Source organism: Aquarana catesbeiana, linkage group LG02 (genome assembly GCF_042186555.1).
Source record: "Aquarana catesbeiana isolate 2022-GZ linkage group LG02, ASM4218655v1, whole genome shotgun sequence".
Taxonomy (NCBI): Eukaryota; Metazoa; Chordata; class Amphibia; order Anura; family Ranidae; genus Aquarana; species Aquarana catesbeiana.
The window spans coordinates 406,613,679-406,636,527 of NC_133325.1; the positions used below are offsets into that span (position 1 = coordinate 406,613,679).

At 44.2% G+C, this 22,849-nt stretch overlaps 1 protein-coding gene across 5 annotated transcripts in view; it reads left to right on the top strand.

Moving 5' to 3' along the window:
- CCDC28B (coiled-coil domain containing 28B) overlaps positions 1–19,532 on the top strand; it is a 60,770-nt gene extending 41,238 nt beyond the window's left edge. For 4 of the 5 annotated variants that reach the window (XM_073615386.1, XM_073615385.1, XM_073615387.1 and 1 more), the window contains 2 exons: positions 3,032–3,054; positions 19,129–19,531. In XM_073615386.1, the coding sequence (XP_073471487.1) occupies positions 3,032–3,054; positions 19,129–19,204 (99 nt within the window). In that variant the 3' untranslated portion in view covers positions 19,205–19,531. Of the gene's footprint in view, positions 1–3,031; positions 3,055–19,128 lie in introns of all 5 variants that reach the window. The other variant, XM_073615389.1, reaches the window with a different exon arrangement.
- The last annotated feature ends 3,317 nt before the right edge of the window (positions 19,533–22,849 follow it).

The following is a 22,849-nucleotide window of genomic DNA, read 5'->3' on the forward strand; positions in this document are numbered from 1 at the left end:
GAGCTGGTGTGCTCGGGACGAGGGAGAAAAAGACTCGGTTCAGGTAAGTAAAATGGGGGGGCTGGGGGGCTGCAGCACGACGAAAGGTTTTTCACCTTAACGCATAGAATGCATTAAGGTGAAAAACCACAAGGGTTTACAACACCTTTAAGTGGTCAATATATTTGCCCAGAGTGGGGTTCCTTCCAGGTTTAGGTGTCCAATAGATTTGCAGTAGAATTGATTTTTGGGTTTTTTTTGGCTCATCCTCTTAAGAAAGCATTTAAGCTGTAGTTTTCTACAGAATTCCTTCATGACAGAATGTAGGGCCTTTTGCATGTACAACTGTTTCTGTAGGTCAAAAGGATGCTGTATTTGCTTCTATCCACATTCATTTAGGGCCAGTTCATACTGCTGCATGGTGCAAGCTTGCATGTAATTCGCATCGCATTGCAGTGCAAATCACATGAGATGTCCGTGTAATGTGATTTCAGCCATACAGATAGTATGGCTAAAATCACATCGCATTCGGACTAAACTCGCACAGGACCCTTTTTTTGGTCCGCACCAGATTCATGTCTGAACTGTCAGTGCGATATGCAAGCTGAAAAGGGGGTGTCATTAACAATGTATTGACAGTGACACTCCCTGCAGTTAGCATATGGCAGTGTGAACTGTCGTGCGAGTCGGGTGCAATGCGGGAACCCGCAGTGGATTCGCAGGGTTCCTGCATCGCACAAGTGTGAACCGAGCCTTAAAGGTGAGAATTTTTCCTGAAATCATTATTAGTGAGTTAATTACCCAACACCTATAAAATCTAATCTCTTACAATAATGAATCTGTGTAACACAGAGCTTAGTGCTCTACATATATTGAAGGCTTACAATAGCTTTTACCACTGGGATCAGAGCTGATTGCACGTGGGGCTTGGATGGGGATAAACACTGTACCAAGTGGTAGTCACATTCAGGGTCCTTGACATATTTCAGCCTGCCATCGACTATGGCAGGCTACAGGCAGAAAGGCTGGACAACGCAACTGTGCCTCCAGGACGCAAAAAAATGCTGGGACTGCATACATGGCAGCTATATGCCCTTTGTGCTAGTGGGCCTAAAGTGTGTCAAGAAAAAATACTTGTATTTTAAAAGAAAATGTATATGTCATTGCTCTTCATTGTATCTTTTATATAAATATGCATATATTTTTTTTAACTGTTTTTCATCAATGTATAAAGCCTGGAGGAGTGATATAATTTATCCCGAAAGCTTGCATCTTTAATAATATAAATTAGCCAATAGAGGGTGTCACTTAGTCTCTGTTCACTGCGATTTCAGATACAACTTAAGTCACGCAGTGGAGGAAATCACATTGTTTTCAATGGTGCCCATTTACATCAATGCAACTCAGCATGGCGCAATTTTGGAAAAGGTTCCTGTGCTACTTTGGTGTAACTCCAGCACAATTTTTGCCCCATAGCATGTGCAAACCACATACAAGTTTCACTAAGTAATTGCACTCAAAATCTGATTAAAATCTGACTGCAGAAGTGTGAACCTAGCCTTAACCACTTCCCTTATGTCACTGGACTTTCGGTGGTTAAACCAAGATGGTGCTTGCAGCTATCACCCCGGTATTGTTTTTTTAGAGCCGTCGGCCACTCGATTGCTATTAGAAGCAGTCCCCCTCCCCTCTCCTCCCTCCTGGGGCTCTCCCGTTCCTTCAGGAAATCCCAGCGACCTGATGTGCCGGCTGGCTGGCTGGACATCCAAGCAAAGCCGGGATCGCTTTGATTGACTGTTTGTAATAGTAACCCGGAAGCGATGATATGACATCGCTTCCAGTTTACTCAGAAACCATTTGCGACCTTTTTTAAAAATGGAAAGCATTCAAAAACACTCTCCATAAAGATGACCTGTCACATGCCTATTGCTGTCGCAAGGATATTCACATTCCTTCTGGCAGCAATAAAGGTGACAAAAAAATAAAAAATAAAGCAACAGTGTAAAAATAAAAAAAAATAAAATTAATTAATAATTAAAAAATTGTAAGTGCCCCCATCCTCCTGTGCAAAGGCAAAATGGATTAAACAGTATGAAAGGGATTAGACAGGATAAAGTCTTAGACAAAGGGAAGGACAAAGCCTACTGAGTTGTGTACAGCCACAGAAGCAGAGTGCATCATGCCAGGATGCAAGCTAGTGCCCAGATCTACGGAAGTTTAATAAGTTGTAGGTTAAGACCAGACAACCATACAGAGGTCTAGGGTAGAAGGGTAGTTGGGTCAAGGCAGATGAAGAGCAACCAGGTACCAGAAATCTGATGAGCAAGGTGATGGAGGCAAAAACATTGGAGACACTGGCTGTCAGGAGGGGACAACAGGAGCAGCAGTGACTGGTGAATAGTACAGGAATCAGCAGGAGACCCAGTGACACAGGCAAAGGAAGTAGAGGGAAATATGGCTAGTTACACACAATAAGATTCAGTAGATTTCCCCATCCATGCTAAACAGTGTGGATGGAGGAATACTGTGTGATCAGTGGCTGTCAGAATACCCAAACTGTGACTGCAGCTTATAGGCTGAAGACACTGTTGGTCAACAATTTTCCACCCAGGTCCTTCAATTTTAAGTTTCAAGAGGCAAGTGGTGCTGACAGTGTCATCCGCAGCTGAAATTTCAGCTAATTTAACAGAAATTGGCCATAATTTAAGCAGTGTATGACCAGCATAAAACGTAGGCAAGTGATCAGGTAATGACCACAAATAATCACAACTGCAAAAAATTCTTGAAGCTTGCTTTTATATCAAAGTACTGCACAATAAAAACACACTCAGAGGCTGGCAGGCAGCAGCCCTCGCATATGCTATGTCACCAACACCAATCATATGACTCAGTGTTGCTCTTATGCCAGTGTTCAATCTAGATACATTAATACAGCGAAGTTCCTCTCCAGTGAATCCTGCACAGCCACTTTTAAGTGCTCTGTTAACCACAGCTTTGAAATGATATGTAGGAGTTATGCAGCTAACATATTTCTTCATTTTGTGTCTTTCAGCTGGAAGAATTGAGTAATTCAATGTATCCTTTTAATGTGTTAAGTGTCCAGTTCTTTAAAGAACCAGAAACACATCTGTGTTGACAGTCTTGTGTTAAAAGAGAAGTATGTGTTTGGGGTTTATTCCCCAATCTTACTTACCTAGGTGAACGCAGCATCGATCCTAAGCTGCATCTGTCCCCTGACGCCTCTACACTGAGAACCGAGCGATCGAACATCACCAATGGCTCCGTTCTCTCAGCTCCCCGAGCAGAGAGCTGATGACTGTCAATCAGCAGCTCTCCACTCTGCTCCTCCACGCTCAATGGAGCGCTGAGCCATGGAAGGGCGGGGAGCATCCGTCAGTCCAGCGGTGCCTGGACTGATTCCTGTGACGTCAGCAGAGAGTGGACAGCAGTCCGCTCTTTGCTGAAAACGGGTCACAGGAGTGCAAAACGAATTGCACTCCTGTGACCCATAGGAGAAGCCCAGCCAAACAAGCTCAGGCTGGACTTCTCCTTTACCATCACAACTTCATCTACACCAGGGATATGCAATTAGCAGACCTCCAGCTGTTGCAAAACTACAAGTCCCATCATGTCTCTGCCTCTGTGTCATGCTTGTGGCTGTCAGAGTCTTGCTATGCCTCATGGGACTTGTAGTTTTGCAACAGCTGGAGGTCCATGAATTGCATATCCCTGATTTACACTTTATTGTCAAAAGTGCGCAAAGCAAGGTCCATAAAGACATGGATGAGCGAGTTTGGGGTGGAGGAACTTAACTGGCCTGCACAGAGTCCTGACCTCAACCCAATAAAACACCTTTGGGATGAATTAGACACACTCCTAAACCTTGTGGACAACCTTTCCAGAAGAGTTGAAGCTGTTATAGCTGCAAAGGTTGGGCCAACTCAATATTAAACCCTACGGACTAAGGCTGAGATGCCATTAAAGTTCATGTACGAGTTAAGGCAGGGGTCACAATACTTTTGACAATATAGTGTATCTTCATACACGTGAAAGGGAATGCAAAGGTAGCTTGAATGCCTTCTTTTTTTATTATTATTTTTTTAACTTTTAGATAAAATGTGAATGGTTTGGTAAACCTATCGTGTTTTTGCTGTTTTTGTACACACTGGGAAGGTTCATCCCACTATTGGCCCTGTTGACCATTGTATCCAGTACAGAAAGTAATGGAAAGTCTACATTTTTTAAGTTGTCACTGAACAGCTGAGGATAAATCTTCAAATTGGAAAACCTATTGTGGTTATCACCAAGATGGGACATCTCCCTGCTTTATTTAGATCTCTTCTCACTTCCTGCCGTGTGCATTTCCCACTCAAAAGATTGGGCTTTACAAACATGTTAAAAGGATTTCCACTGCGGGTCAAGGAGAAGGCCAACTGCAGGTGAAATGCACCTGTCAATGGATTGTGAATGATCTAAGAAGCATCTTGGACAGACACCAAATGCATCTGAAAGTAAGTCCATAAATCCTAATAATTTACAGAAGAGGTTACTTTATCACATATATACATTCAAGGTAACCTAAAAGACGTCTGGGGCCCATTCACACCTATGTAGGCGTCACATGGTAATGCACACACATAGGTGTGAATGGACCCTTACAGTTTGCTTATGGGTGATGCTATGCTTCAGTGTTCAGGTGGTGTTCTGTCCACCAGATGTTTTATACTGGTTATTTGTACCTGTGTTGTTAAATTTACATGCAAAATGTGTAATGTACTTAAGACAATCAGGCAGGCTCCATCTAGCGTTCCTTTTTGGTATTGCTGCAGTTCTGTTTATCTGTTTATCTGTTTATTTGTATGTGTAGTTGAGGAAGTCGTCAGCAAGCAGGGAATTCTGGGTAGAATCTTGACAGGAAGTCAACCATCCACCATTCTTTTCAACACATTGCAAGCAAGACATGTATTTCTCTATCGCCATCACCCCTTAGAGAACTTAAAAATTTCACCTGGCTTGTTCTAATAAAACTGAGATCAAAGAAATATGATATGTACAGTTATTGGGATAAGCAGGTTTAGCTATCTGCTCCTTGAGACAGAACAGTGAAATTTTTAAGTTGACCTCTGAAGAGGGGCTATGCAGTACCCATACAGTCAGAAGCCTTAAAGATACAGGCCTGCGGCAGGCAAAGCATGCAGCCACGCTACACAGAGACGCGCTTTGTCAAGCAGCATCGACACTAGAACGATCTCTATACAGCAAGACAGCTTCTTCCCCGCAGTCATGTCTCACAGTGGGACATCTTCTTACAAAGCACGTTCACGAGCAAGCTCATCTAAGTCATCTGTCGTAAATGCAGCAGCTATCGCCCGTTCAAAAGCTGAAGCAGCAAAAGCCAGGACCAAGAGTTGCAGACGAAAAAAGAAAAGGCCCGCCTTGATGCAGAAAAGGTGAGACAGGAACAAGAGAGAGAGAGAAGGAAAGAGTACGCTTGGAGCAAGAGAGAAAGAAAGAAAGAGTTCACATGGAACAAGAGAGAGAGAGGGAAAGAATACGCCTGGAGGTCAAGCTAGCTCAGCAGGAGGCATCTCTGAAATTGCAGCAAGCTATCTTAGAAGCTAACATGGAGAAGCTGGCAGTAGAAAGAGACGCTGCCGCCGCCATTGCAGAAGCAGAAGCTTTAGAAGCAGCCATCTACGATGAACCAAGACTAGGCAGCAGCATACTGGGTCTAGAAGTGGACCAACAAGATTCTTCACAACGCATGTCAGATTATGTCTACCAAAACTGGGACCCAAGCAGCATCCCACAACAAGAAATCAAACATAACGTCCGTGAGTCACATCAAATAAAGCAGCAACAAGATGACCTGGGAACCCAGTGCTACAAGCAAGAAAAATCTGACAGAGTTCCAGACTTTCCAGTCCCAACCAAACCTTCTACTCCACAAGGTACCCAGCCTTCATACAAGCATCAAACACCAGTCTTCACTCCAAAGGTGTATGCAACGAGCTGGTATGAACTGTCAACCTATGTAAGTTTGAACCCAGCACGCCTAAAGAAGAGACTTTTACCAGGTATGCCTTTACACCGCACTCCAATACACCAGCAGCCTACCCCAATGCCAATCAGGCTACTGTAGACTTTGCCAAGTTCCTGGCCAAAAGAGAGTTAGTTACCCAAGGACTTGTCAAATTTAGTGATCGCCCTCAACACTTCAGAGCGTGGCGATCCGCTTTCCAGAGTGTCATTCAAGGTCTAGATCTATCCTGCAGGGAACAGATAGAACTCTTCGTAAAGTGGCTTGGAAATGATTCTGCTGAACATGCCAAAAGGATCAGAGACATTAATATAAACCACCCTGAGATAGGCCTTATAAATATCTGGAACAGACTGGATAGATGTTATGGCTCACCAGAGGCTATAGAGAGTACACTGTTTAAAAGGATAGAAGAGTTCCCAAAAATACCTAGCAGAGGTTACCAAAGACTCAGAGAATTCAGTGACCTGTGTATGGAGTTACAAGTTGCTAAAGCAGAAGGAGACTTACCTGGCCTTTCTTATCTTGACTCTGCTAGAGGTATTAACTCCTTAGCACCAAAACTTCCTTATGAGTTACACGAAAGATAGATTACTCATGGCTGTAACTACAAATGAAAACACAATGTGCCTTTTCCACCCTTTAGTGAGTTTGTGGACTTTGTAGACAGAAAAGCAGGCATGAAAGATGACCCCAGCTTCATTTTTCCAGTGTCTTATACCACTTCTTCTGGCCCTAAACAACTCAGAGCTCCAGTAGCAGTGCACAAAACTAACATTTCTTCCCACAGATTTGCAGAGTCTCAGCCAAAGGATCAAGACAGAGACCCTACTAAGTTCTGCCCTCTACATAAGATGCCACATCCTCTTCTGAAATGCAGAGCCTTTAGGAGAAAGACCATCCAGGATCGCAAAGCTTTTCTCAAAGAGAACAACGTCTGTTACAAGTGCTGCTCTTCATCCACACATTTCGCCAAGGATTGTAAGGTCAGTGTCAAATGTACAGAATGTGACAGCACAGAGTATAACACAGCTCTACACCCAAGGCCTACTCCAAGAACTTTCCCACCTGTTCATAGGGACAAGGAGCAAGGCGGGGAGACCAAAGACTCTAGTACAGACGCCATAGCAATCATTTCACAGTGCACTGAAGTCTGCAAAGGAAGTACAGGTGGCAGATCCTGCTCTAAAATCTGTCTCGTGAGAGTTTACCCAAAAGGACAAAGGGACAAAGCAGTCAAGCGCTATGTCATCTGTAATGATCAGAGTAACAAGTCACTAGCTAGATCTATGTTTTTTGACATTCTAAACCTTAAAGGCCCCAGCAGCCCTTACTCCCTTAGCACTTGTGCAGGTACAGTGGAAACGGCGGGGAGAAGAGCTGACGGCCTACAAATTGAATCTATGGATGGTAGGACATGCCTACCCTTACTGACCTTAATAGAGTGCAACCAGATGCCAGACAACAGATCATAGATTCCCACATCAGACGCAGCAGCTCACCAGACTCACTTGAATCACATAGCACATCTCATACCAGAACTAGATGATCAGGCTCAGGTAATCTTACTCCTAGGGAGGGATATCTTGCAAGTCCACAAAGTAAGAAAACTGATCAACGGTCCTAAAAATGCCCCATGTGCCCAAAAACTGGATCTCGGGGGTGTCATTATAGGTGATGTTTGCCTGAGAGGTGCACACAAACCTGCATCTGTTAATAACATGCTCACTAGTACCCTCGAGAATGGTCGTTCTTCTCTTTTCCAACCCTGTCAAAATCACATCCTCACAAAGGAGCTACCACACAACAACCCTGTACCTCTTCCCTTCTTAAGTCCCCTCTGGGACAGCAATACCTATGACAATGACCAAAGCAACTTAGGAAGCACAGTGTTCCAGAGAACAAAGGAACATAACCAGGTAGCAATGTCTATTGAGGATAGGCTCTTCCTAGAAGTTATGGAAAAGAGTACAGAGAAAGACGGGACTAATAGCTGGGTTGCACTTCTTCCCTTTAGACCACAAAGATGACATTTGCCTAACAACAGAGAACTAGCATATAAACGTCTCACTTCCCTAAGACACAATCTTCAAAGGAAACCAGAGATGAAAGAACATTTCTTTTCCATCATTGACAAAATATTCCAGAATGGTCATGCTGAGCCCCAAACCTCGAAGACTCAGAGGAATGCTGGTACTTACCTACTGTATATTTGGGGTCTATCACCCTAAGAAGCCGGGGCAGATTAGAGTGTTCGATTCCAGCGCCAAACATGAGGGTGTCTCTCTAAATGATGTCCTTCTCTCTGGCCCTGACCTTAACAACAGACTATTAGGAGTACTTCTCCGGTTTCGCAAGGATTCAGTCGCATTCATGGCAGACATACAGCAAATGTTCTATTGCTTTCTTGTTAAAGAAGAACACCGTAACTTTCTGAGGTTTCTCTGGTTTCGGGACAACAACCCCTCTGGAGACATCACAGAATACCGCATGAGGGTGCACATATTTGGCAACAGTCCTTCCGCTGCAGTTGCTATATATGGCCTCAGACATTCTGCTAGAGTGGGAGAGTCAGAGTATTGGTCAGATGTCAGACAGTTTGTGGACAAGGATTTCTGTGTAGACGATTGCTTGAAATCACTACCCACAAATGAAGTCGCAATCAGTCTCCTCAAAAGAACTCAGGCAATGCTTGCTTGTTCCAACTTAGGACTCCACAAGATTGCTTCCAACAGTAGAGAGGTTTTACAAGCCTTTCCTGTCCAAGATCTTTCTAACGAGTTAAAGGACTTAGATCTAGGCACAGACTCACTTCCCATGCAACGCAGTCTTGGTTTGCTTTGGGACTTAAGATCTGACATGTTTACTTTCCAAGTAAACACAGAAGAAAAACCCTTTACCTGTAGAGGTGTCCTGCCTACCATAAACAGCCTGTATGATCCCTTAGGTTTTGCAGCACCTGTCACCATCTAGGGTAAAGCACTACTGAGAGACTTAACCTGTGAGTCGCTAGATTGGGACCACCCTCTCCCCACGGACAAGGAGAATCTATGGCTAGAGTGGAAGGACTCACTAACAGCTCTATCCAACCTTAAAATTCCATGACCATATGCTCCTCTGTCATCTGCTAACGTTCAGATGCAAAGACTTTGTGTGTTTTCGGATGCTTCTGTTAAAGCAATGGCTGCTGTAGCTTACCTGAAAACCATAGACACTAGAGGACAATGCCACATAGGGTTTGTAATGGGGAAAGCAAAACTTGCACCACTTCCCGAACACACCATACCCAGGCTGGAACTTTGTGCTGCAGTATTGGCTACAGAGCTAGCTGAACTAATTACAACAGAGACAAACCTAGAAATTCAAAAGACTGAGTTCTACACAGACAGTAAAGTAGTTCTGGGTTACATCCATAATGAAACAAGGCGTTTCTACGTCTATGTCAATAACAGAGTGTTGAGGATAAGGAGATCCACCCGCCCAGAGCCATGGCATTTTGTGCCTACAGACGGTAATCCTGCAGATCTAGCTACCAGATCTGTAGCGGCCAGCCATCTTGAAAGTACTTTGTGGTTCACAGGTCCCACCTTTCTACGCAATCTAGACTGTAATGCTAAGGACCTCTCCACATTTGATCTAATAGATGCAGATAAAGATCAGGAAATTCGCCCTCAGGTTTCTAGCGCAGTCACAACATCTTCTCTTAAATAGTTTAAAACCCACCGTTTCGGCAGGTTCTCCACCTGGAGGTCACTAGTTAGAGCTATCACTTGCTTAATCCACATAGCTCAGTCCTACAAAAAAAAACATCAACTCATGACAATTGCAGAGGTTGGCACCACTGTAGGAAAGTCTACTCAGCAACTGACCTAGAACTATCTAAAAATTGGTTAATATCTGTTGTGCAGAGAGAAGTCTTTGCCAAAGAGATCAATTGTATTTTCAATCAGAAACCTGTTCCTAAAGACATTGCTTTAAAGAAACTTGATCCAATTCTTGATGAAAATGGCATGTTGAGAGTAGGAGGTCGTTTAAAAGAAGGCAAGTTAGAGTTCTTAGAGAAACATCCTTTAGTGATCCCTGGTCACCATCATATTGCCTACTTACTCATTCAATACTACCATGACCAAACTAAACACCAGGGTCGACTGTTTACTGAAGGAGCCTTACAAGCTGCTGGACTGTGGATAGTCGGAGCCAAGAGATGTGTGAGTAAGCTCCTCTTCAAGTGCGTTATCTGCCGAAAACTTTGCGGAATGTCACAGACACAAAAGATGGCCAATTTACCATCTGACAGACTTAGCATGGATCTGCCTTTCACTAATGTTGGACTTGATATTTTTGGTCCCTGGTCTGTCGCCACCCGGTACACAAAAAGGGGGCACTCAAACAGTAAACGCTGGGCAATCATATTCGTCTGCATGTAAATCCGAGCTGTCCACATCGAAGCGATTGAGTCAATGGACACTTCAAGTTTCATTAATGCTCTTAGACGTTTCATTGCAATCAGAGGCCCAGTGAAACTCGCTCTGACAGAGGGTCTAACTTTGTAGGAGCAGTAAAAGAACTTCAAATTCCCTCTAACTTGGATGTTCTCAGAGTAGAAAGATACTTGAGTGAACAAGACTGCACGTAGATCTTCAACCCACCTCACTCTTCTTACATGGGAGGTGTTTGGGAGAGGATGATAGGCATAGCCCGCAGAATCCTTGACTCTATCTTCCTACAAGTAGGAACTGCAAGGCCTACTCACGAATGTTTAGTAACATTTATGGCAGAGGTTACAGCTATCATTAACGCCAGACCTTTGACATCCATTTCAAGTGACTCTGAGGATCCAGTGGTCCTCACACCTGCCATGTTACTCACGCAAAAGACTAGTCTTGCCGGTGCTCCAGCTGGAGAGTTTTGTGAGAAGGACCTTTTCAAACGTCAATGGAGACAAGTACAAACCCTTGCCAATACCTTCTGGAACCGGTGGAGGGAACAATATATATCTACTCTACAAGTAAGGAGAAAGTGGCACACTGAAAAGCCTAATCTTAAACCTGGTGATGTGCTCATGAAAGATTGCCAAGCACTAAGGAATATGTGGCCTTTAGGTTTGATCACCAAAGTACTGCCAAGCAAGGATAATTGTGTCCGTAAGGTCGAGGTCAAGATCTTTCAACAGAATGAGGTTAAAGTATTCTTGAGACCAGTGACTGAACTTATTCTGTTGCTTTCTACGGAGGACTCTGTTAGTGACATCACTTGATGTCAGGCGGGGAGTGTTCTGTCCACCAGATGTTTTATACTGGTTATTTGTACCTGTGTTGTTAAATTTACATGCAAAATGTGTAATTTACTTAAGACCATCATATGTGGTGTGCAGGCTCCATCTAGCGTTCCTTTTTGGTATTGCTGCAGTTTTGTTTATCTGTATGTGTAGTCGAGAAAGTTGTCAGCAAGCAGGGAATTCTGCGTAGAATCTTAACAGGAAGTCAACCATCCACCATTCTTTTCAACACATTGCAAGAAGCAAGACATGCATAGTTGCCAACTGTCCCAGATTTCCCGGGACATTCCCGGGACTTACACTCCATTCCCGAATTTTTTGTGTCCTGGGAAATGTCCCGAAAAATCCGGTTTTTGATTTTTTCCGCCGCCGCCCGCCGCCGCTAGAGGTCTGCGGCCGGTGGAGACATTGTCTCCACCGGCCGCCATCTTAAGGAAGCTCAGGAAGACGGCTGGGGGGGGCTAGACGGAGCTCCTCCGTCGCCGCCCACCCTCCGCCCCGCTCCGCCTCACTCCGCCTACCCCCGCCACCTGATGTGAGGGGGGCTCCACCAGGGACACCTGATGTGAGGGGGGGCTCCGCCAGGGACACCTGATGTGAGGGGGGCTCTGCCAGGGACACCTGATGTGAGGGGGGGCTCCGCCAGGGACACCTGATGTGAGAGGGGGCTCCGCCAGGGACACCTGATGTGAGGGGGGCTCCGCCAGGGACACCTGATATGAGAGGGGGCTCCGCCGGGGACACCTGATGTGAGGGGGGGCTCCGCCGGGGACACCTGATGTGAGAGGGGGCTCTGCCGGGGATACCTGATGTGAGGGGGGGGCTCTGCCGGTGACACCTGATGTGAGGGGGGGCTCTGCCGGGGACACCTGATGTGAGGGGGGGCTCTGCCGGGGAAACCTGATGTGAGGAGGGGGCTCTGGCGGGGACACCTGATGTGAGGGGGGGCTCTGCCGGGGACACCTGATGTGAGGGGGGGCTCCGCTGGGGGCACCTGGTGTGAGGGGGGCTCCGCTGGGGACTCCTGGTGTGAGGGGGGGCTCCGCTGGGGACTCCTGGTGTGAGGGGGGGCTCCGCTGGGGACTCCTGGTGTGAGGGGGGGCTCCGCTGGGGACTCCTGGTGTGAGGGGGGGCTCCGCTGGGGACTCCTGGTGTGAGGGGGGCTCTGCTGGGGACTCCTGGTGTGAGGGGGGCTCCGCTGGGGACTCCTGGTGTGAGGGGGGCTCCGCTGGGGACTCCTGGTGTGAGGGGGGGCTCCGCTGGGGACTCCTGGTGTGAGGGGGGCTCCGCTGGGGACTCCTGGTGTGAGGGGGGCTCTGCTGGGGACTCCTGGTGTGAGGGGGGCTCTGCTGGGGACTCCTGGTGTGAGGGGGGCTCTGCTGGGGACTCCTGGTGTGAGGGGGGGGCTCTGCTGGGGACACCTGATGCAAGGACGGACTCTGCTGGGGGCACCTGATGCAAGGACGGACGGCTGGCAGGCGACGTGGCAGGTGACACACTCGGGGCTCCCACTAATTCTGCATTATGGTGAGTTGAATGATTTAATTTTATATTACAATGTAATAATAGAAATAATGCACTTCAATCATCCTGACACCATAACAACCATGGTGCCGGGATGATTGAAGTGCTAACACCAGGTGTTTGGAGTATCTTTATCTGCTGATTGTTAAACTTTCTAGAATACATATATATATATTGTGTAGGATCTGGGGCTGCTGTCCCGTCATTTCCCTCTCCCCCTCTCCCTCATTCATCTCAGACTCTAACCACACCCTCTTGAGCCACGCCCATTTAAGCCACGCCCACTGTGCCGTGTAAACCACGCCCATTTTCCGCAACGGCGCGCCACACTCAAATATTTTTACTAAGCCACGCCTACAAATGAATGCCCCGCCCCCTAATTCTTGGACGGCTCCGCCTACAGCCACAAAAGTGTCCCACATTTTTTTTTTACAATGTTGGCAACTATGGACATGTATTTCTCTATCTATCGCCACTAAAGTTAATTTTTTTTCAAAATAACAAACATGTTATACTTACCTCCACTGTGCAACTTGATTTTCACAGAGTGGCCCCGAACCTGGTCTTCTGGGGTCCCTCGGCGGCTGTCTTGGCTCCCCCCCCGCAAGGACTCAACACTTTTATGCGAGCTCCCTCACATGGTGTTGATTACTTGCGGGCGCGCTCCCGTGATACAGCCGGCAGCCATAGCTGCTCACTGTATCACTCGGCCCCGCCCCCCGGTGCGCCTCATCATTGGATGTGATGGACAGCAGCGCGAGCCAATGGCTGCGCTGCTTTCAATCCATCCACTCTAGCCAATCAACGGCCAGGCTAAGCGGTGAAGAGGATGTCGGGGGTGAGCGCGGGACTTTCGAGGGGTCAGGTAAGTAAAACGGGGGGGCCGGTATTGTCAGATGTTTTTGCACCTTAATGCATTATGCATTAAGGTGAAAAAACTTTTACCTTTACAACCCGTTTAAAGTTCATGTGTGTGTAAAGGCAGGTGTCCCAGTACTTTTGGTAATATAGTTTTTATAAATAAATGATGACAATGCTAAACACTTTTTTAATGTAAGGTAAGCTCTCCTGCTTAATACCCCTATTTTTAATAATAGTTGTATTTCTGCTAGCTTGTAGGCCACAATAGTACTTTTGCAGCATATACTCTGTCACTGATATGCCCCATACACACGGTCGAATTTTCCGATGGAAAATGTTAGATGGGAGCCTTTTGTCTAAAATTCTGACCGTGTGTAGGCTTCATCGGACAGTTTCCATCGGAATTTCCGTTGCACCAAATTTGTGATCTGGTTCTCAAATTTTCCAACGACAAAATCTGTTAGTGTAAATTCCGATCGTGTGTACACAATTCCGACGCACAAAGTTCCACGCATGCTCGGAATCAAGCAGAAGAGCTGCACTGGCTATTGAACTTCATTTTTCTCCGCTCGTCCTACGTGGTGTATGTCGCCGCGTTCTTGATGTTCGGAATTTCCGACAAGATTTGTATGACCGTGTGTATGCAAGACAAGTTTGAGCCAACATCTGTCAGAAAAAATCCATCGATTTTGATGTCGGAATGTGCGATTGTGTGTATGCGGCATTAGTGTTTGATTAGTAGTTTAAAGTAAAGCTATACAATTACAAAACCTAAATTAATATCAAACCACAGTTGACTGCCTTGCAAACAGAAAATAATTGCTGTGTTCATCCAGCATCAGCCTCATCACAGTGTTGATTGCCTCCTACGCTTCTTCTCCTACCTTGTATTATAATGGCCAGCTGTGTGCGCAAACTGCAGACAAGTAGGTGGGGGTCTGTCTCATAGAAAATATTGCCTACCCTCAGGTTATACCCACTAGTCTGGTATTTGCAGACACATTGAGGTCTTATGGCAGCAAATGTGTGGGAGGTTGTCAACAATGTACACCAGTTGCACAGGATAAAAAGCACCATTCCATAAGAGACAAGCACTTATTTTCTGTTTACAAAGCAGCCTATGGCTGCCTGATGTTTATTTAGTGCTTTTGGTTGACTGCAGTTAGCCTTTAAAAAGGTCCAGTCAAACCAAATATAATATTTTATGGATGAGGTGCAATGAGTTATCAACTGGCTTCTTATATATCTTGGGGACTGCAAGCGATGGGTTCTCCTTGCCATAATTCTTGATCTGCCCACTTTGGAATTCCCACTCCTCCTTTTGAATTTTCCATAAAATAAAGCAAATAATTCAGACAGGGAAAATTGTTTTCCCTTGTAGAGGCCAATGTGCAGACCTGAGAACTCAAGCGCAGAGGGTTTTCCTGATGGAGTCAAAAAGTCAATATCAGTCATCACTGACCCTTCAACGTGCCTTTGTACCAATAACCACTTGAGCCCCGGACCATTATGCTGCCTAAGGACCAGAGGTCTTTTTCCAATTTGGCACTGCGTCGCTTTAACTGCTAATTGCGCGGTCATGCAATGCTGTACCCAAACGAAATTTGCGTCCTTTTCTTCCCACAAATAGAGCTTTCTTTTGATGATATTTGATCACCTCTGCCGTTTTTATTTTTTGCGCTATAAACGGAAAAAGACCGAAAATTTTGAAAAAAAACGATATTTTCTACTTTTTGTTATAAAAAAAATCCAATAAACTAAATTTTAGTCATACATTTAGGCCAAAATGTATTCGGCCACATGTCTTTGGTAAAAAAAATGTCAATAAGTGTATATTTATTGGTTTGCGCAAAAGTTATAGCGTCTACAAACTAGGGTACATTTTCTGTAATTTACACAGCTTTTAGTTTATGACTGCCTATGTCATTTCTTGAGGTGCTAAAATGGCAGGGCAGTACAAAAACCCCCCAAATGACCCCATTTTGGAAAGTAGACACCCCAAGGAAATTGCTGAGAGGCATGTTGAACCCATTGAATATTTATTTTTTTTGTCCCAAGTGATTGAATAATGACAAAAAAAAAAAATATTTACAAAAAGTTGTCACTAAATGATATATTGCTCACACAGGCCATGGGCCTATGTGGAATTGCACCCCAAAATACATTCAGCTGCTTCTCCTGAGTATGGGGATACCACATGTGTGGGACTTTTTGGGAGCTTAGCCGCGTACGGGGCCCCGAAAACCAAGCACCGCCTTCAGGATTTCTAAGGGTGTAAATTTTTGATTTCACTCTTCACTGCCTATCACAGTTTCGGAGGCCATGGAATGCCCAGGTGGCACAAAACCCCCCAAAATGACCCCATTTTGGAAAGTAGACACCCCAAGCTATTTGCTGAGAGGCATATTGAGTCCATGGAATATTTTATATTTTGACACAAGTTGCGGGAAAGTGACACTTTTTTTTTTTTTTGCACAAAGTTGTCACTAAATGATATATTGCTCACACAGGCCATGGGCCTATGTGAAATTACACCCCAAAATACATTTAGCTGCTTCTCTTGAGTATGGGGATACCACATGTGTGGGACTTTTTGGGAGCCTAGCCGCGTACGGGGCCCCGAAATCCAATCACCGCCTTCAGGATTTCTAAGGGTGAAAATTTTTGATTTCACTCTTCACTGCCTATCACAGTTTCGGAGGCCATGGAATGCCCAGGTGGCACAAACCCCCCCCCCAAATGACCCCATTTTGGAAAGTAGACATCCCAAGCTATTTGCTGAGAGGCATGGTGAGTATTTTGCAGCTCTCATTTGTTTTTGAAAATGAAGAAAGACAAGAAAAAACATTTTTTTTTTCTTTTTTCAATTTTCAAAACTTTGTGACAAAAAGTGAGGTCTGCAAAATACTCACTATACCTCTCAGCAAATAGCTTTGGGTGTCTACTTTCCAAAATGGGGTCATTTGGGGGGGTTTTGTGCCACCTGGGCTTTCCATGGCCTCCGAAACTGTGATAGGCAGTGAAGAGTGAAATCAAAAATTCACGCCCTGAGAAAGCCTGAAGGCGGTGCTTGGTTTTCGGGGTCCCATACGCGGCTAGGCTCCCAAAAAGTCTCACACATGTGGTATCCCCATACTCAGGAGAAGCAGCAGAATGTATTTTGGGGTGTAATTTCACATATTCCCATGGCATGTTTGAGCAATATATCATTTAGTGACAACTTTGTGCAAAAAAAAAAAATTGTCTTTCCCGCAACTTGTGTCGCAATATAAAATATTCCATGGACTCGACATGCCTCTCAGCAAATAGCTTGGGGTGTCTACTTTCCAAAATGGGGTCATTTGGGGGGGTTTTGAACTGTCCTGGCATTTTATGCACAACATGTAGAAGCTTATGTCACACATCACCCACTCTTCTAACCACTTGAAGACAAAGCCCTTTCTGACACTCATTGTTTACATGAAAAAGTTATTTTTTTTTGCAAAAAAATTACTTTGAACCCCAAACATTATATATTTTTTTAAAGCAAATGCCCTACAGATTAAAATGGTGGGTGTTTCATTTTTTTTTTTCACACAGTATTTGCGCAGCGATTTTTCAAACGCATTTTTTGGGGAAAAAACACACTTTTTTAAATTCTAATGCACTAAAACACACTATATTGCCCAAATGTTTGATGAAATAAAAAAGATGATCTTAGGCCGAGTACATGGATACCAAACATGACATGCTTTAAAATTGCGCACAAATGTGCAGCGGCAACAAAATAAATACATTTTTAAAAGCCTTTAAAAGCCTTTACAGGTTACCACTTTAGATTTACAGAGGAGGTCTACTGCAAAAATTACTGCCCTCGATCTGACCTTCGCGGCGATACCTCACATGCATGGTGCAATTGCTGTTTACGTTTGACGACAGACCGCCGCTTGCGTTCGCCTTAGCGCGAGAGCGGGGGGCGACAGGGGTGCTTTTTTTTTTTTTTCTTATTTTTTTGCTTTTTTATCTTATTTTTAAACTGTTCCTTTCATTTTTTTTTTTTTTTTTATCATTTTTATTGTTATCTCGGGGAATGTAAATGTCCCCTATGATAGCAATAGGTAGTGGCAGGTACTCTTTTTTGAAAAAATTGGGGTCTATTAGACCCTAGATCTCTCCTCTGCCCTCAAAGCATCTGACGACACCAAGATCGGTGTGATAAAATGCTTCCCCAATTTCCCAATGGCGCTATTTACATCCGGCGAAATCTAAGTCATAAAATGCTCGTAGCTTCCGGTTTCTTAGGCCATAGAGATGTTTGGAGCCACTCTGGTCTCTGATCAGCTCTATGGTCAGCTGGCTGAATCACCGGCTGCATTCTCAGGTTCCCTGTTGAGACAGGAGAGCCAGAGAAAAACACGGAAGACGGTGGGGGGGGGGGGCTTGTAAAAGCAGTCTAGAGGCTAATTAGCAGAAAAATGATCGCTTAGCGACACTGGTGACAGGGGGTGATCAAGGGGTTAAAACTTTATTAGGGGGGGTTAGGGGGGTATCCTAGACCTAAAGGGGGCTAATACTAACTGTCCCAACACTGTAACTGTCACAAACTGACACCAATGCAGTAATCAGAAAAAAAAAAAAAAAAACTGCTGGTGTCAGTTTGTGACAGGGGGGGGGGGGGTGATTGGGGGGGGATCGGGGGGGGGGGGATCGGGGTGTTTAGTGTGCCTGGCATGTTCTACTGTGTGTGTGTTGGTGCACTCACATACCTGTCTTCTCTCCTCAGGCCGGAACGGAAATTACCGAGCCGAGAAGAGATGACATCATTTCCTTTGCTGCTGTTTAGCATACAGCAGCAAAGGAATGATTCGATTGGCCGGCGGCGATCGCGAGGGGGGGGGGCCACGAACGGATGGCCTCTCCCTCACCTCCGATCGCCGTGGGACAAAAGACGACCGCCTCGGGCACCGGGGGGGGGGGGGTCCGATCGGACCCCCCACCCGCGGAAGGCAAATCACGTATATGTACGTGATTTTGCCTGTCCGTGCCACCTTGCCGACGTACATCGGCGTGAGGCGGTCGTCAAGTGGTTAAACATCACTTTAGGCCGTATTTCCACTTTAACTGTTTAAAATACTAATCACAGCAACCCAAACTTTACAGAGAATGCTAGGAAAATTTTCTAACATTATTTTCAATGGTACAATGTCTTTCTACATGTTTTTGGTTATGCAATGAAAAAAAAAAAAATGTAAACTAACATGATACCACTACATTTTCATTCTAGAGCTCTGGTCAGGGGATAAGGAACTGACTAATATAATGCATGCAAATGGCTTGATAAAGCACAACACTTGAAAAAGACAAGAAAACACATGTAAAATGCATTTTTGTTCCTTAAACGCTTGAGTGGAAATGGGCCAGTGTTACGTTTTTAATTATGCAACAGTTTCCTTAACAACTGCCTAAGACAAAAGCTACATTTGGCAGAAAACCAGGATACACCTCCTTCTCCTGCTGAAGAGGGGACAGACAGTTTACAATAGGAGCTGGCGGAATAAAGCCTACGCCAAGGCATGTGTTGGAGAAATGAATCTCACGAATAATGGAAAGCTGAAAGTCGGAACTACTAGTGTAGGCTTAGTGATACAAGAAAGCAGCAATGGATGTTACTGAACTGGACAAAATGTATAGATAGTGACAGCGTGTACTATAAGCACAGACAGTAACTGTATAGGTAATCTTCTTAAAAGAGTTGTTGTTTGGTATGCATTGAAAATCCCTACAATTTTATCAAAAAAAAGGAATGTGAACTCAGGTAAGCTGGAAACTCAAAATATGGAATGTTGCAAAGCAGATTTAAAAATGCATGTATTTATTAGTTTATAATAAAACAATTTACTATATAAAAGCCTAGTGTGTTATAAATATCACAGCTTGGACTGGATGGCCTAGTGTCTTTATTCAACCTTACCAACTATGAAACAATCTATACTGAGGGAAGTATGAAGGCTGCCAATGTTCATCTCCCCTTCTGAAAATACTAACTTACTGACTGTCATGTTGATCTAGTTGTTTTAACCCTATAATGGTACAAGGATCAGAGAACTCAATTACGTAACACATCTCATAAACAGTTAGCAAACTTAACACAGTCTTTCCTACAAAAAGGCAGTGTAAAAATCACAGTAAAAATTAAAACCTAGCGCAAATGTTTGTGCAAAAATGAAAATTGAGATTTTTTTAGGGCATACATATACAACATGAGCTCCACATTTTTCATTAATAATAAAAGGTTAGACTATGTTGTGTTATTTTGTACCAAATAAATCTATGCTCAATTGCAAAAGGGCAAAAAATATGATTGTGAAATTGTAAGTAGAGGGCACATTAAATAATTTTGCAACCTATTATTTTGGAGTTAGGACATATTTACACATACAGTGGGAATGGAAAGTATTCAGACCCCCTTAAATTTTACATTCTTTGTTATATTGCAGCCATTTGCTAAAATCATTCAAGTTCATTTTTTTCCTCATTAATGTACACACAGCACCCCATATTGACAGAAAAACACAGAATTATTGACATTTTTGCAGATTTATTAAAAAAGAAAAACTGAAATATCACATGGTCCTAAGTATTCAGACCCTTTGCTGTGACACTCATATATTTAACTCAGGTACTGTCCATTTCTTCTGATCATCCTTGAGATGGTTCTACACCTTCATTTGAGTCCAGCTGTGTTTGATTATACTGATTGGATTTGATTAGGAAAGCCACACACCTGTCTATATAAGACCTTACAGCTCACAGTGCATTTCAGAGCAAATGAGAATCATGAGGTCAAAGGAACTGCCTGAAGAGCTCAGAGACAGAATTGTGGCAAGGCACAGATCTGGCCAAGGTTACAAAAAAATTTCTGCTGCACTTAAGGTTCCTAAGAGCGCAGTGGCCTCCATAATCCTTAAATGGAAGACGTTTGGGACGACCAGAACCCTTCCTAGAGCTGGCCATCCGGCCAAACTGAGCTATCGGGGGAGAAGAGCCTTGTTGAGAGAGGTAAAGAAGAACCCAAAGATCACTGTGGCTGAGCTCCAGAGATGCAGTCGGAAGATGGGAGAAAGTTGTAGAAAGTCAACCATCACTGCAGCCCTCCACCAGTCGGGGCTTTATGGCAGAGTGGCCCGACAGAAGCCTCTCCTCAGTGCAAGAAACATGAAGGCCCGCATGAAGTTTGATAAAAAACACCTGAAGGACTCCAAGATGGTGAGAAATAAGATTCTTTGGTCTGATGAGACCAAGATAGAACTTTTTGGCCTTAATTCTAAGCAGTATGTGTTGTGAAAACTAGGCACCGCTCATCACCTGTCGAATACAGTGCCAACAATGAAGCATTGTGGTGGCAGCATCATGCTGTGGGGGTGTTTTTCAGCTGCAGGGACAGGACGACTGGTTGTAATCAAAGGAAAGATGAATGCGGCCAAGTAAAGGGATATCCTGGATGAAAACCTTCTCCAGAGTGCTCAGGACCTCAGACTGGGCCGAAGGTTTACCTTCCAACAAGACAATGACCCTAAGCACACAGCTAAAATAATGAAGGAGTGGCTTCACAACAACTCCGTGATGGTTCTTGAATGGCCCAGCCAGAGCTCTGACTTAAACCCAATTGAGCATCTCTGGAGAGACCTAAAAATGGCTGTCCACCAACGTTTACCATCCAACCTGACAGAACTGGAGAGGATCTGCAAGGAGGAATGGCAGAGGATCCCCAAATCCAGGTGTGAAAAACGTGTTGCATCTTTCCCAAAAAGACTCATGGCTGTATTAGATCAAAAGCGTGCTTCTACTAAATACTGAGCAAAGGGTCTGAATACTTAGGGCCATGTGATATTTCAGTTTTTCTTTTTTAATAAATCTGCAAAAATGTCAACAATTCTGTGTTTTTCTGTCAATATGGGGTCCTGTGTGTACATTAATGAGTAAAAAAATGAACTTAACCACTTCAGCCCCGGAAGGATTTACCCCCTTCCTGACCAGAGCACTTTTTACAATTTGGCACTGCGTCGCTTTAACTGCTAATTGCGCGGTCATGCAATGCTGTACCCAAACGAAATTTGCGTCCTTTTCTTCCCACAAATAGAGCTTTCTTTTGATGGTATTTGATCACCTCTGCCGTTTTTATTTTTTGCGCTATACACGGAAAAAGACCGAAAATTTTGAAAAAAATTGATATTTTCTACTTTTTGTTCTAAAAAAAATCCAATAAACTCAATTTTAGTCATACATTTAGGCCAAAATGTATTTGGCCACATGTCTTTGGTAAAAAAAATGTCAATAAGCGTATATTTATTGGTTTACGCAAAAGTTATAGCGTCTACAAACTAGGGTACATTTTCTGTAATTTACACAGCTTTTAGTTTATGACTGCCTATGTCGTTTCTTGAGGCGCTAAAATGGCAGGGCAGTACAAAACCCCCACAAATGACCCCATTTTGGAAAGTAGACACCCCAAGGAAATTGCTGAGAGGCATGTTGAGCCCATTGAATATTAATTTTTTTTGTCCCAAGTGATTGAATAATGACAAAAAAAAAAAAAAAATTACAAAAAGTTGTCACTAAATGATATATTGCTCACACAGGCCATGGGCATATGTGGAATTGCACCCCAAAATACATTTAGCTGCTTCTCCTGAGTATGGGGATACCACATGTGTGGGACTTTTTGGGAGCCTAGCCGCGTACGGGGCCCCGAAAACCAATCACTGCCTTCAGGATTTCTAAGGGCGTACATTTTTGATTTTACTCCTCACTACCTATCACAGTTTTGAATGCCATAAAATGCCCAGATGGCATAACCCCCCCCCAAATGACCCCATTTTGGAAAGTAGACACCCCAAGCTATTTGCTTTGAGGCATGTTGAGTCCATGGAATGTTTTATATTTTGACACAAGTTGCGGGAAAGTGACAAATTTTTTTTTTTTTTTTTGCACAAAGTTGTCACTTAATGATATATTGCTCACACAGACCATGGGCATATGTGGAATTGCACCCCAAAATACATTTAGCTGCTTCTCCTGAGTATGGGGATACCACATGTGTGGGACTTTTTGGGAGCCTAGCCGCGTACAGGGCCCCGAAAACCAATCACCGCCTTCAGGATTTCTAAGGGCGTGAATTTTTGATTTCA